This window comes from Schistocerca serialis, chromosome 1 (genome assembly GCF_023864345.2).
Source record: "Schistocerca serialis cubense isolate TAMUIC-IGC-003099 chromosome 1, iqSchSeri2.2, whole genome shotgun sequence".
NCBI lineage: Eukaryota > Metazoa > Arthropoda > Insecta > Orthoptera > Acrididae > Schistocerca > Schistocerca serialis.
Genome location: NC_064638.1, coordinates 1,034,086,672 through 1,034,103,394, shown reverse-complemented (window position 1 = coordinate 1,034,103,394; position 16,723 = coordinate 1,034,086,672). Strand labels below are relative to the sequence as shown.

Sequence of the window (16,723 nt, the reverse complement as noted above, 5' to 3'; positions counted from 1 at the left end):
TTTCAATCTCCAGAGAAAATTACACTAGATTATCTCTCCAGATACCTCCTTTTGCAAGTCATTTAATTTCAATCATACCCATCAAATCAACTTGTAATTTCTTCTTTTCCATTTTAGCACTTTATAGTTTTCCACAGTAACATAATGACCTCATATTCCATGTATCAATCATGTAATTTGATAGCCCCTTTCTTGGGGTTGTCCTATTGCCAGGAAATCTGATAGTAGAAGTATTTTGCTTCCAGAAATTTTTTTCATCTACATCTACATTTATACTCCGCAAGCCACCCAACGGTGCGTGGCGGAGGGCACTTTACGTGCCACTGTCATTACCTCCCTTTCCTGTTCCAGTCGCGTATGGTTCGCGGGAAGAACGACTGTCTGAAAGCCTCCGTGCGCGCTCTAATCTCTCTAATTTTACATTCGTGATCTCCTCGGGAGGTATAAGTAGGGGGAAGCAATACATTCGATACCTCATCCAGAAACGCACCCTCTCGAAACCTGGCGAGCAAGCTACACCGCGATGCAGAGCGCCTCTCTTGCAGAGTCTGCCACTTGAGTTTGCTAAACATCTCCGTAACGCTCTCACGGTTACCAAATAACCCTGTGACGAAACGCGCCGCTCTTCTTTGGATCTTCTCTATCTCCTCCGTCAACCCGATCTGGTACGGATCCCACACTGATGAGCAATACTCAAGTATAGGTCAAACGAGTGTTTTGTTAGCCACCTCTTTTGTTGATGTCCTACATTTTCTAAGGACTCTCCCAATGAATCTCAACCTGGTACCTGCCTTACCAACAATTAATTTTATATGATCATTCCACTTCAAATGGTTTCGCACGCATACTCCCAGATATTTTATTCAAATTTTTTTTCCGGGGAAAACACTCATCTTTGCTTTGTTTGTTAGGGAATCTAATGAGATGGTGTCTCATTGCCTTCCTCACTGCAGGGGTATGAACAAATCACCATTTGGCAGCTGCTTATTTCTGTTGCCACAATAAGCCATCATGTCATTACCATCATTGCCTTCATCCTGTACTGAAGTAACTGCTTCCATAGTTCGGGTGAATGCTTGTTTAGAAAGAGTATCATTCACCTTGACACAGCACTGCCATTGGGCATTGTGATATTTCTTGAGGTGATCTTTTCCAAGAATTATCTGTCACACACTGTTGCTGCTGCTGAATTATCCACAAAGCTCATTCATCACAATTCTCCACTTATTTTGCAGCTAACCACATTATCATATGACTATTCCAATATGCACAACTTGTGGCTGGTAGCATACAAATGCTACTATCTGCAGTTAATAGGGCCAATACTCTTCCCTTTATGAAATTCAGGCATAACATGTTGGGCCTGTAGGGGGATTTCTACCCTAAAAAGCTCAGATGAGGATTCCACACATTTTCTGATGCAGTAGTAATTATTTCCTATGAGAAGTGCATGCTTGACCTATTACAACAGTATTAACCTCTGTATAGAACTTACTAAGAAGGATCCTACATTTCTCCATCTGATAGTAGCCTTCAAGAAATCTGCAATTAAGATCATAACAGAATCATTTGAGCCTAGGATATGAGCCTTCCACTTGACCACAGAAGGTGAATGGAGAATTTTGGTAAATAGTAGCTCACCTTTAAAAGATATGTAGAACCCCTGTGTGACTCATTCTTGAATACTGTTCATGTGTTTGGAATCCCCACAAGCTCAGATTAAATGAAGACATCAAAGCAATTCAGAGGCATTTTTTACAGAGACTTTGTTACCAGTAGTTTCAATCAACAAGCAAATATTGTGCAAACGCTCCATGAAATCGAGTGGGAATCACTAGAGGAAAGATGATGATTTTTTCATGAAACTCTACTGAAAATATTTAGAGAATGAACATTTGCAACTGACTTCTGAATAATTTTACTGACACCAATGTACACCTCATGTAAGGACCATGAAGACAAGATAAAAGAAATTAGGGCTCATATACAAGCAAGGTACCATCAGCCATGCATTGTTTGGTGGCTTGTGGGGTAAGTATATACACTCCTGGAAATTGAAATAAGAACACTGTGAATTCATTGTCCCAGGAAGGGGAAACTTTATTGACACATTCCTGGGGTCAGATACATCACATGATCACACTGACAGAACCACAGGCACATAGACACAGGCAACAGAGCATGCACAATGTCGGCACTAGTACAGTGTATATCCACCTTTCGCAGCAATGCAGGCTGCTATTCTCCCATGGAGACGATCGTAGAGATGCTGGATGTAGTCCTGTGGAACGGCTTGCCATGCCATTTCCGCCTGGCGCCTCAGTTGGACCAGCATTCATGCTGGACGTGCAGACCGCGTGAGACGACGCTTCATCCAGTCCCAAACATGCTCAATGGGGGGACAGATCCGGAGATCTTGCTGGCCAGGGTAGTTGACTTACACCTTCTAGAGCACGTTGGGTGGCACGGGATACATGCGGACGTGCATTGTCCTGTTGGAACAGCAAGTTCCCTTGCCGGTCTAGGAATGGTAGAACGATGGGTTCGATGACGGTTTGGATGTACCGTGCACTATTCAGTGTCCCCTCAACGATCACCAGTGGTGTACGGCCAGTGTAGCAGATCGCTCCCCACACCATGATGCCGGGTGTTGGCCCTGTGTGCCTTGGTCGTATGCAGTTCTGATTGTGGCGCTCACCTGCACGGCGCCAAACACGCATACGACCATCATTGGCACCAAGGCAGAAGCGACTCTCATCGCTGAAGACGACACGACTCCATTCGTCCCTCCATTCACGCCTGTCGCGACACCACTGGAGGCGGGCTGCACGATGTTGGGGCGTGAGCGGAAGACGGCCTAACGGTGTGCGGGACCGTAGCCCAGCTTCATGGAGACGGTTGCGAATGGTCCTCGCCGATACCCCAGGAGCAACAGTGTCCCTAATTTGCTGGGAAGTGGCGGTGCGGTCCCCTACGGCACTGCGTAGGATCCTACGGTCTTAGCATGCATCCGTGCGTCGCTGCGGTCCGGTCCCAGGTCGACGGGCACGTGCACCTTCCGCCGGCCACTGGCGACAACATCGATGTACTGTGGAGACCTCACGCCCCACGTGTTGAGCAATTCGGCGGTACGTCCACCCGGCCTCCTGCATGCCCACTATACGCCCTCGCTCAAAGTCCGTCAACTGCACATACGGTTCACGTCCACGCTGTCGCGGCATGCTACCGGTGTTAAAGACTGCGATGGAGCTCCGTATGCCACGGCAAACTGGCTGACACTGACGGCGGCGGTGCACAAATGCTGCGCAGCTAGCGCCATTCGACGGCCAACACCGCGGTTCCTGGTGTGTCCGCTGTGCCGTGCGTGTGATCATTGCTTGTACAGCCCTCTCGCAGTGTCCGGAGCAAGTATGGAGGGTCTGACACACCGGTGTCAATGTGTTCTTTTTTCCATTTCCAGGAGTGTAGATGGATGTAGATTCCCATATGATTTCCCACCTGTCAATGGCTAATGTAACCACAGTAAAAGAGACACTGATTTTCATTTATAGTGTACTGGAGAGATCATCAAACCGATAATAAACGATATTCACATAAATTAACTATAAGAAGTATAGCATTGTTTTACAGTTTTAATCTCTGTAAACTAGGAATTTTTTCATACCACACCAGTGTGAAATTGTACATTTTAATAGAGCTATCAATAATTTATGATTAATCCAAAGGATACAAATGGTTCATGCTCACATGTTAAAGATACCATACCAGTAAGCTTCTGGACCTATTAATTATTTTATTCAAATTACATTGAAGAATAAAGCAATAGTTTTGTATAAAGATGAAACTATGGTATTGCCTTGGCTGTATTTATACTCTTTTTCTCTTTCAAAAGTTAGAATTACGTTTTGAGACTGTATCCTGATGGAATTTAGCTTTTTCTTCTCTCTCTCTCTCTCTCTCTCTCTCTCTCTGTCTCCCCCTCCCTCTCCCCCCCCCTCCCTTGTGCTTGTATTTATTGTATTTTAATGGTTGCCTTATTTATTTGTTTCAGGTAAAATCTTGAAGCTTATAGGATATGGACATTCACTGACACTTTGCTTCTTGGCATATGCCCTTCGATTATCTCTTATATCACTGATTCCCTCACCATGGTGGGTGTTGCCAATTGAACTGTTCATGCAAGGTCCTACATATGCAATGTGCTATACAACAATAGTTGCTTATGCCAGTGCTGTCTCACCGCCAGGAGCATCTGCTACAATGCAGGGAATTGTAGCTGGCATGGATGATGGTTTTGGTTAGTACTTACAGTCTTTTATTCTTAATGATAAAATGTTATCTGTTTTATTTAGTAACACCTTTGCCTCTATCATTAATAGTTGTAAATTTTTCTGGCAAGAAAGCAGTGAGTTGTATTACAGTTGACTATATCTCATGTTATTCATAAACTATGGTTCTATCTCTAGAAGGGAGGAAACTCACTTTCTAATGCAATAACTTAATATAGAAAGTTTGACAGTAGATTTAAAAATCAATTATAATAAGACTGAAGTAATTTATGATCAACAAATTGAGGAAAAATAGTACAAATAAATAATGAAGTCATAAAACCAGGTGATGTCTGACAGTTTTAGACAATGAGTGGGTGAACAATGAAAGGTATAAAGAGAAGAGTAAAAATGACCTGGAGTGCTTTTGGTAAACTTAACTGATGCTTTGAAACAAAGCTTTTTTATGTTCTTCAAGAGAGCAGTTAGTAAGCAGTCCGTATGTAGTACCTGTTTTGATACATGGCAATGAGACATGTATTCTTACTGCAAAAACTATTCAAACACTGAGGGTTGCTAAATGAGCGATAGAGGGATCCATGTTGGAAATTGCTATGAGAGACATGGGAGGGGAGCAGGAGGGGTAGGGTAGTGACTATGGATCACAGAGGAGACTGGGCTGGAAGACATAATTACATCTGTAATGAAGGTGAAACAGAGATGTGGGAGGGGCATGTAGGCAGGTTAACAGATGGCAGATGGATCAAGAAAATTCTTTCCTGGATTTCAAGAAATTAGAAAAGTTAAGAGTATGTATCCTTGGAGTCTTTCGCGACAGCACACATGAATAAAACGTTCTCAGTTTTCCAGCTGCGTCAATTCGAATAAACTGCTCAAGCTTTTGATGGCCATTTCCGCCATCATTGTTCAATGAACTCCTGACGACGATGGCAGAGATGGCCATCGAAAGATCGAGCAGTTTATTGAAACTGACGCAGCTGGAAAACCGAGAACGTTTGATTCAAAGTTAAGAGTAATCACTGATTTGGAGAAAGCAGTGACTAAAAAATTTTTTTCTTCATTTATTATATGAGACAACAGACATTAATTTTATTTTTACAATTACTGGTTTCAGCTGTTGTTCACAGCCTTCTTCAAATTAGTATTGCAGCATGAGGAATGTCATAGAACACACACACACACACACACACACACACACACACACACACACACACACACGCTTTGAGATCGTTGTTGGTATAATAAAAGGAGGAGGAAAAAAATATGAGAAATTTAGTTGAAGACCTTAACAAGTGGAAAAATATAGGGTATGCCTTTGCCAGCAGGAAATGTCAAATGGCAGGTGCTGATGGTCACGATCAGGGCTGGTTTAAGGCCTAAGTGACACAAGCCACCACTTGGGGTGCCACACTGAGAGGGGAACTGTGGGCACCCAAGTGCAAGATTTCTATACAGTACAGTGCATATCACAATCAACAGCGAAAACTGACATGGCTGAATGTGTATAAAGTCGAGGAAAACAGAGGACACTGAATGATAAGTCACTTGTGTGTAAAAATGTTCTTGGATTGGTTCTGGTCATGACAACATTCATAACTTGGTTAAATGACAGTTCAGAAACTGTGATGCTGACTGATGACACAAGTATAGTTACTGTGGAATCAAAACTCATGCTTACCAGATGAAGTTAAATGAAACATCATGTCTAAAATTCTGTGAGGGCAGCTGAATAAAAATTTAATAAACACACAGGTGAATTATTCAAGAAATTCTGTATTAATCTCTCATTGCATTGATCTAAAGATAAAGGTCTGGCTACTGTTGACCACACAGTATCTTTCATAGGCTGCAAAAGATGGAAGTTTGAAGCTGTTAATCATTACTGCATGGATGGTATGGAAGGTTATTACAGCCAAATCTGTCAAGGAGTTGGGTTGAAAACTTTTGTAGTACCTGGCATTATCATGTTGCAAGAAGTTTGTCCTTTTGTCCTCTCTAGCCTGATTCTGGGAATTTGGGATTTCATCCTGGTCAGTGTCATGTTGTAGTGTTCTCAATTGACAGTTGCTTTAGGGCCCAAAACATCAAACAGAACCGCACCTGGCTATCCTAGAAGACAGTGCGCATTAGTTCGCCTGAAGACGGCTGTTTTTGAACTTTTTCTTTGTTGAAGAATTCGTATCATGTCAGTCCGTGGTCTGTCTTTGGGATTTGGCTCATAGTGGTGGAACCACATCTCATCTCCAGTGACAGTGGTGTTTAGAAAATTGTCACCTTCAGGGTTGTATTGGTCCAGCAGGTCCTGACAAATTTCCATTTGATCATAAAAAAAAGTGATTATCAGCAAATTTAGTATGAAAGTGTTCCTGCTGTGTTAATTTTACTTGTTCACAACTAGTTTCAGCCAGATTGACATTTACAAAGGCTGTCAAACCAACAAGACAGCATTTTTGAACTGAAATGAATAGAAAACACAAATTTAAGGACGCTAATATTTCAATATGTAAGGCATAGTTTCCTCTTGCAGGAACACAAAATCACTTGAGACTGGCCTACGAGACTGACACTTGATATGAACAAATGAAATTAATATGAAAAAGTGGAAAATTCCACCTTCTTCTAGTAAAAAAGTATTAAGATCTGTTAGTGTCCCTTTCTCAGTAGATCTTAGAGGAGAAAGTGAGATTTAGAAAGTTAGGTAGATCCTCTCCAAAAGTAAATCTAACAGGAGGGTATGGGGCGAGGCTCACTGATTTGGCTCAGACTATGTGAATAAAAGCAGGTTCCTAGAATACTTTGCCTGATTGAGCTATAGAAAAGGTAAAATGCTCTCTCAAGCTTTATGCACAGAGTGTGAGGAAATTTTAAGCAGTACATTTCAGAAGGCAGAAGGTATTGATGGCAGCCAAGTGGTTAAAAGTGTGAACTCACAATTTTGCAGCTAGGGTTTGATTCCCAATGTCAGTTGCCATTCTGGGATGCTCCCCTGTTGCTGCTATCTGTCACAGGACAGTGAAACCAACAGGACAATAGTGGTAGGATTCAAACATTAGCACTATTCCCCCCCTCCCCCCAGGCACCAGGCAGCTCGCTGCTCTTTGGCAGGTTCGTGCTTGGCTACCATGGAGCCCCAGCTTTTGCAGTATGTTTTCCCTTCCATGCTGCATGTCTATCCTCTTGCTATTCTTTTCCCTGTTCCTTAGGGAACATGTGTGGGCTGTTTTTTGGAAATGTATTCTGCATTTTCAGTAGTCAATATCAGAGTAATATCCACTGTCCCTTTTTTTCCTTCCTTCATTCACCTTTTCCTATCCTTCCTCTGCTTCAGCATTTGAGGTTCCAATTTTTCTTCCTCCCTGTGCACTCCTGAAGGCCAGCCCACATGTCTGATGTGTAACAAGTGACTGGGTAATGCGTAATTCCCAGCCCTGGGTCGACAGGTAGGGTTCGCATGTACCCCCTGGTACAGGCCAGGCCCAGGGAGGGAGGGGCGGGTGTGATTGCCTTAGCTGATGCCTTCCCAAACTGCCAACTGGTCCCTCTGTCAGGTGTTCAGGAGGTGTGACCTGAGGTGTGAGCAATCACCTAAGGTGGTTTGCACCCCATTATGAAGGGGGCCTTCAGTTGGAAGGAGCATGCCATCAGAGACTCTGGCTCACTGTGAGAAAAACCCCCAGAATTGCCAATCATCTTAACAGTCAACGGCTATGAAACGCAAATGGAATGAGGCTAAAGATTCAAAGACTCTCCCTGCTGCAACAAGGTTCCTCGTGGTTTCACGTACTGAAGACTGTCAGTCCTTGGCCACGGTAAATCTGTTAATTATTCAGGAAGGTTTTGATGCAATTGCTGGTCCTGGGAAATCCTGTTCTCCTGCAATGGCACTTTGCTTTTGGAGACTACTTCTGATTCTCAAGCACAACAACTCGTATGCAGCTTTGCTCTTCTGTTGCTATCCTGTTCGTGTCGAGGCCCATCAAACACTAAATTATTCCCGTGGTGGTATTTACGCTAAACTGCTTGATAGTCTGACCAAGACAGAAATCCAGACATACCTCTCTGATTAGGGTGTAATTGCCATTCATCAGGTGATGAAAAAAGTAGATGCCTCCTTAGTACCCACACGCACTCTCTTTCTCGCTTCTGATAGTGGTTCTTCCATCGAAGTTACGAAATTATCACAGTCAGACCTTATATTCCAAACTTGATGCACTGCTACCAGTGTAATCATTACAAGCACACTAGTGTGTCCTGTTGACACCCAGCCAAATGTGTAACCTGTTGTATGGATGGCCTCGAGGGTGATTGTCTGGCCCCTTCTGACCACTGCATCAACTGCAATGGTGACCATCACCTCCTCCAGCAACTGTCCCATCCATCTCGATGAGCAGCCTGTCCAGGACATACAAATGAAGAAAACATGCCTTACCCAGTCATTGCAAGTTGTTGGCTAGTCAGAAAGCCTGCTTTCTACCATGTGGCACCTACAGTACTGTTCTTGCTACATCCCACTCCACGAACGACATGGCCATGCAGACATGTGACCCAGATTTAGCACCGTGGTTGTGAAATCACCCCTAATCATGTTAGCATCCCCGTCCTTCCTCCAGCTGTGCAACACGCCACCAAACTTTCACCTCAGGGGGCAAAGTCACCAGCTACACAACCAGCAGGCCAGAAGGGAAAGAAGGCACACTCCTGCGAAGACTTCCTGCATCCCTCCAGCCAACCTACATTTATGTCTTACTCTGCTAATCAAAAAGGCTCGAAGAAGTCAAACAATGACTCGAAGATCCTCTTTAATGGTGTCGCCACATGATATCCTTGCCTGGCTGACCTCTGTATCACTGGTGCATGCCACCAACTGTTTTTCTGCCCTGGTCTCTACAGGCCAACAGTAGAAGAATGCCAACACTTCTGTAAACCTCATGGAGCCTCTGTGCCCTGTAGCAACAAGTCTTCAAAGGTTGGCACTCAGCAGCTGACATGACACCCCTTCGTTTTTTTGTCATCATGACCCCCCCTTCAATAGAACATTTGCAGCCTTCGATCCAACAAAGAGGATTCATGGCTGCTCTTGGAATCACAGTGTTCACTTGTTCTCTGTCTCCAGGAAACAAAACTGCATTCTCACAACTGCTTTGAGCTCTCGCATTTCTTCCCGGTCCATTTTGACCTTCCCTCGGGGTCGGCATTCTGTCTCGAGGGGGAGTAGTGTTGCTTGTACGGGATGACATTCATAGTCAACCCATCTCCCTGACTACACTCCTTCAAGCTGTTGCAGTTCACCTTTTCCCTTTTGTACCATTTACATCATACAATGTCACCGGGGCAGACTTGCCCCAGCTTTTTGGGCAGCTACCTCACCCCTTTCTGCTGCTCGGTGACTTTAATGTTCACCATCCCCTCTGATGTTCTCCCAGAACCTGCCAGGGAGGTGCCCTCTCGACTGAACTTCTTAATCAACTTAACCTCTTCTGCCTTAACACAGTAATAGCCTCATTCCTTTCAGACTCCACACACACCTATTCCCATTTGGACCTATTCTTCTGCACTGCCCAGCTTGCCCATCATCTTGAGTGCTCCATTTTCTCTGAAACATACTTGAGCAACCATTTCCCATGTGCTACCCATTTACTGACTCCTACCCCACCTCCATGCACACCCAAATGGCAGCTTATGAAGACCGACTGACAGCCTTACTCCTCTCTGGCTACCTTTGACAAACAACATTTCCCCAGTTGTGCTGACCAGATGGAATATCTTACAAATGTTACCCTTACTGCTGCAGAATGTTGCATTCATCGCACTTCCTCTTTACCAAGCTGTGTCCCAATTACATGGTTGAATGACCCATGCCATGATGCAATTTGTGAGGAGATGTGCTCTCCACGTTTTTAACTGTCATCCTACAATGGAAAGCAGCCTTCATTATAAACAGATCCATGCAAAGTGTCGTCGCATTCTTCGGGATAGCGAAAAAGCTAGCTGGATTTCATTCACTACTTCTTTTAACAGTTCCATTTCCTCTTCTGTTGTGTGGGCCAACCTCTGATCGTTCTCTGGGACCAAGATCTATTCCCCTATTTCTGGCCTGACACTAGCAGATAATGTCATCATGGACAATACTGCTATCTCAAACACCTTGGTCCGCCATTTTGTGGAGATTTTGAGTGCCTCACACTATCACCCTGCCTTCCTCCATCAAACAAGCAGGGGTGGCTTGCATAACACCCTTCTCTTCTCCAAATCATGAGTGCTACAATTCTGCCTTTACTATGAGGGAGCTAGATCATGCTCTCACTTCACCCCAATCATCTGCCCCGGGGCCAGAGGCTGTTAACATTCAGATGTTGGAGCACCTTCCACTTGGGGGCAAGCACTTTCTCCTTCACAAACACAACTGTATCTTGGCAGAAGGCACGTTTCCTAGATGCTGGTGTGAAGCTGTTGTCATACCCATACCTAAGCCCAGTAAGAACAAACACCTTCCTTCTAGCTACCACCCCCTTTTTTTCACCATCTGTGTTTGCAAGGTGGTGGAGTGCCCAGCTGGTATGGTGGCTTGAGTCTTGCAGTTTACTAACCATTGCACAGTGTGGATTTTGAGTGCACAATTCTGCAGTTGACCATCTTGTCACTTTGTCCACCCATGTCAGAAATCCCAGACTGTGGCAGAGTTTTCTGATTTGGAGAAACCCTATGACACCTGCTGGAGGATTGATATCCTTTGTAATCTCTACACATAGGGCTTCCATGGATGCCTGCCCAATTTCCTTCAGGAATTTTTAAAAGACAGAGTTTTTAAGGTATGCGTGGGTTCTACCTTGTCAGACACATTTATCCAGGAAATCAGTGTGAGTCTGGTTTGCCAGGTCCTGAGCATCATCCTCTTTGGTGTCGCCATTAATCCTATGATGGTTTGTCTCCCACCTGTCATCTCTGGCTACCTTTTCATTGACAGTTTTGCCACGTATTGCAGTTCTCCACAGACTTGTCTCGTCTCATTGGGCAGAGCAATGTCTTGATAGTCTTTACTTGTGGATTATTGACAAATTTCATTTTTCTGCTGACAAAACCATTTGTATTAATTTCTGGTGGCGGAAATGCTTTCTTCCACTGTCCTTACATCTTAGGCCTGTTGCTCTTCCGTTCATTGAAACTATGAAATTCCTGGGGCTCACACTCAATAGGAAACTCTCCCACATGTCTTTCCTCCCACATGTCTTACCTAGCAGCCCGCTGTATGTGGTGCCTCAATGTCCTGTGTGTCCTCAGTAGTACTTTCTGGGAGAAGATCGAACCACCCTCTTCTGTTTGTACTGGTCTCTTCTCTATTTGAAACTAGACTATGGGGTTTCATTTATCCATCTGGACATCCATCCCTCTTACTCCATCTTGATACTCTCCACCATCATGTCATCTGTTCAGCCACTGGCACCTTTTAGACCAACCTGGTTGAGAGTCTTTATGCAGAAGCTGCTAACTGCTGCTGTCCCACCACAGCGACTTTCTTCTCAGAAGATATGCATACTGTTTGTCTGCCATGTGTCGCCACCCATCCTATGCCTCCTCCTTTAATGACTCCTTTGATCACCAGTATGAGGCACACCCCTCTTCTCTGTTATCTTTAGGAGTTCACTTTTGGCCCTTGCTCCAGCAGCTTAACTTCACACTACCTGTAACTTTCCTGGTGGGTGTGAATCCTTCACCATCTTGGCTTCATGCGACGGCCAGTGTTCACCTTGGCCTTCATTCACTTCCTAAGAACACCACTACAGCCTCACTCTATTGCCTTCAGTTTCATCACCTTCGCACAAACTTTGCAATAGTACCTTTGTGTACACTGATGGCTCGTGGACTGACCTTTGTCAGGTGTGCCTGCCATATTGGCACCGATGTTTTTCGTTATTGGCTTCCAGAACACTGCTTAATATTTACAGCAGAGCTCTTTGCCTTGTATCAGACCATGCAGTACATCCAGCAACACAGGCTTTTCAGTTGCATCATCTGCTCACTCTCTCTTAGCTCCCTTCGAAACCTCTGTGTGCTGCGTACCGTCCATGCCTTAGTGCAATAGGTCCAGGGAAGCTGCCACTGGCTCACTCTTGATGGAGCCACTGGGATGATTGTGGGTTCCTGGTCATGTTGGTCTGACAGGAAACAAGGTCAGTGATGCTGCTGCCAAGGCTGCAATCCTTGTACCTCAGCCTGCCAGTTCTTATATTACCTCCAATAATCTCTGTGTTGCTGTCTGTCAGCAGGTGGTGTCACTTTGGCCTCTGGCCGTGAAGAGATCATTTTAACTAGGTTGCAGATTGGGCACTGTGTTTTCTGCTATCACCATTTAAGTGGTGCTCCCCCACCACTTTGTGCATATTGCACCCAACTTTTGACTGTCCACTATTTCCTGATGCAATGCCCTTTTTTTTAACCACGTATGTTCCTGTTTTTGTTTACCATCTGAGTTATTGGCCTTTTTAGCGAACGACACACTGGCTGTCAACCATGTTTTACTTTTTATCCTTCTTAGCAATATGGTGGTGGCCATTTAATTTTTAGTTCTGGACCTACATTTCTCTATGGCATATTTTATAGACCTTTCTCCATGTTCCTGTACTTAGCTGTCTTCTTTTCCTTTGATTGTGATTGACATGTAATCATTTTTAACTCCTCTCTTTGTCTTCTTGTTCTACAGTTCTGACTTGGACTTGTATGACCCTAGTCAAACAAACAAAACAAATATTAGCATTACGCTAATGTAAAGTGGCTTTGACATTCAAAGTAAATACAAACCAGTAGGACGAATTAGTTACTGAATGACCCTTGTACAAATTTATTCATAGAAACGGTAAGCTGCCAGTAGGAAATAAATGACAACTATTGTATGTAAATTAAAAAGAATAAGCTTTTATAAAAGAAGTAGATTTACCACAAATATAACTGGATTAAATGGTAGTGGCTTGACTGCAAATAATATCTGGCAGTGTAGTGATAGTTTATTTTTGATACAATGTACACATTAAGTTGTTAAGAGATTGTTCTGTTTAGTTAGTGTATACTTCAACTTGTTTGCATCAATGAAGATTATCCTCCTTGCTAGTACCTACAGAACATAATTAATTAATTAATTAATACTACATAGTACCATTTGAAATGATCATGCATTCTCTTTTACTAAATAATGTTGATCTTGATACAAGGATCAACACTTATGAGCTCCATAAGTTGATTATTTAGTTTCCAGCTGCCACCTATATGCACCATCAGAGCAGAAAGTCACACAATTAGCTTTTTCTGTGTTTTTTCATAGTTTAATACTTAAATTCTACACATGTTTTTATGTTTAACAGGTGTAATCTTGGATTTTAGTAACTATAAAGTGTAAATTCAAATAACTGGTAGCACAGTTGTCATTCCTTTTGAACGACTAACTACACATCCTATTAAGGTGTCAGCCTCTGTTGTTTACACATCAGGAGGGTAGCAAGCTTTAGCATTCTGTTTGTGCCTTTACAAAATGGTTCAAATGCCTCTGAGCACTATGGAACTTAACATCTGAGGTGTGTTGTCACACTCGATTATTCTTGGAGCTGAGAGCTGGCTGGAATCTGAAATAGAAAATTCTGAAATATTTGTATATCGGAAAGACAGATTAGATGCCATAGGAGTTTTGCCATGCGAGTTTTAGAATTAGTGAAAGTAAGTCTACATCAGTAGTGTAGAAATATCCTGAACATGAGAAATTAGTTGGAATTGACTTGAAACTACCAGATATATACTGGGATGCCTATGGATTCATTGCAGGTGATACGGACTGGCAGTCCTGTGAAATATTTTTGAAAATGTTTTCAGAAAACTGTCTTGAACAGCAAGTTTGACTGCTCACACGTTACAGGAATGTAGCTTCAAACAGGCCTGATCTTGTTGATGGTGTTGGTATAGAAACAGTGATAAGTGATAAAATTTACTAAACCCATCAAGAAGCCTAGGAGAGTATTTTTGCTAGAAAAAGCAGATAAGCAGTTGTTAGCATTCCACTTATAAAATGAATTCACATCATTTAGTTTGAGTATGATGGTGATAGAGGAATTAGAGGCAAAGTTTAAACAGATTGTAAATCTTGCCCTGGAGAAGTGTGTACCAAGTAAATAGATTAGGAACAGAAAAAATGCACTATGGTTTAATAACAAAACTGCTGAGGAAACACTGTTGCACTCTGAGTTCTAAAGAAGGACAGACAGATGATGAGAGGCAAGTACCTGCTAGGTTAGCTGAGAGTGCTAATGCACTGCTTCCTGGACTTGGGTAGGTGCGCCGGTCCCAGATCGAATTCACCTGGTGGCTTAACGATGAGGGCCAGTGTGCCAGCCAGCCTGGATGTCATTTTTAGGCGGTTTTCCACATCCCATGAGATGAATACTGAGCTGGTCCCCACATTCCACCTCAGTTACACACCTCGCAGACATTTGAAACACATTCACACTATTTCGTGATTTACACTAAACGCAGACAGCTGGGGTACACTGATTCCATCCTGGGGGTACAGGATGGCAGCAGGAAGGGCATCTGGCCACCCTTTCAAATTAACCTTGCCAAATCTGTTGTAACCATGCCAATCCAAAGGGGGAGGAGGAGGAGGAGGAGGAGGTGGAGGAGGCAAGTGTCAGTAGAAATTTGTGCATCTGTAATAAGATTGATGTGCAAAGCATATAACAACTCACTGTCATGCCTTAACAAAAGATCTTGCTGAGAGCCTGAGAAAATTCTGGCCTGTGTAATATTGCTAGGTAGATCAAAGGTTTGTGCCCAGTCACTCACTGATCTGTTTGGTGTGGCAGCAGAATACAGCAAAAGAAAAGATGAAGTTTAAATCTTGCATTTAAGAAAATCATTCATGCAGGAAAATCAAACATACATTCAGTCATAAGACCATGAGGCTGACTACCATCAGTTGTAATTGGCATCCCTGGCACAGAGAATTAACTGAAAGAGTTGAAAACAAAGAAGTTGCTAGGTCCAGATGGAATCCCAATTTCGTTCTACAGGGAGTATTGATCCCTTAAATATGTATTAATATACTGCATATATCACAAATCTCTTATCCAGATCAAAGTCCCAAGTGACTGGAAAAAAGTGCAGTTGGCTCCTGTACATTAGAAGGCTATAGGAATGGACCTGCAAAATTACAGAGTTGCAGCCTTAACATTAGTTTGCTATAGAATTTTTGAGCATATTCTAATTTCAAACATAATAAATTTTCTTGAGGTGGAAGAGCTACTATCCACAAATCAGCACAGATTTAGAAAGCATCTCTTGTGCAAATTCAGCTTTCCCTTTTCTCAATGATGTCCTGTGAAACATGGATGAAGGGCACCAGGCAGATTCCATATTCATAGATTTTTGGAAAGCATTTGACATGCTGCCCCACTTGAAAGTGTTAACAATAGTACTAACAGACAAAATAGGTTCCCAGATAGGTGAGTGCCATGAAGGCTTCTTAAGTAATAGAATCCAACAGGTTGTCCTCAATGGCAAGTGTTCCCCAGAGGTAAGGGTATCATGAGATGTGCCCCAGGGAAGTGTGATAGGAATGCTGTTGTTCTCTGTATACGTAGATTATGACAGACAGGGTGAGCAGCAATCTGTGGCTGTTTACGGGTGCTGTGGTGTACAGAAAGATGACTTACACAAAGTTTCTAGTTGTTCTGGTAGATGACAGCTAGTTCTAAATGTAGGTAAATGTATGATAATACAAATGAGTAGGAAAAACAATCCCATAATATGATGACATATGGCTGGGCAATATTCAGTGAAGTGGCGAGGCACATTTTACGTTAAAGGGTACGGGAAATACACTGGACTGCTAAATTAGAAGTACTGCATGCATTGTGCATGAAGAGCCATTACAGTCACCATTTGTGATTGTGTGGTCTGGATTATCAAGCACCTACATGTTCAATCCATTCTTCTGTGAAGAGCCTACGTTCAGAAGGTCTGTCAGGTGTACCATGACATCTACATATTATAGAGTCCTTCTTGTAGGGCATGTGATTCCTGCTGTGGAAGAGTCCACTTGTGTGGAAACCCCTGTTTTCGTGCAATATGGGGCACCACGACATGTTGCTTGCCCAGTGAAAGATCTGCTTAATGCAGCTTTCCACAAACATGTTATCTCCAGAAGTTTTCCAGATGCATGGCCTGCAAGATCACCTTACCTGAATCCCTGTGGCATTTGTCGCTGTGGATAACTAAAAGAATGTGTTTACCAGGGACATGTTTTGTCTCTATCTGATCTGCAAGCCAATATACATAAACACATTGCTCAGATTCCATCCCCCTGTGGGCCCGGGGGTTAGAATAGGCCTGAGGTATTCCTGCCTGTCGTAAGAGGTGACTAAAAGGAGTCTCACACTTTTCGGCCCTATGAGTTC

General features: G+C 43.2%; 1 protein-coding gene across 3 annotated transcripts in view; it reads left to right on the top strand.

The window, feature by feature from the left end:
* The window catches only part of LOC126414214 (major facilitator superfamily domain-containing protein 6), a 228,131-nt gene that overhangs the window by 198,130 nt on the left and 13,278 nt on the right, over positions 1-16,723 (top strand). For all 3 annotated transcript variants that reach the window (XM_050083328.1, XM_050083327.1, XM_050083329.1), the window contains one exon: positions 4,052-4,297. In XM_050083328.1, coding sequence (XP_049939285.1) covers positions 4,052-4,297 — 246 coding nt within the window. The remainder of the gene's footprint in view (positions 1-4,051; positions 4,298-16,723) is intronic.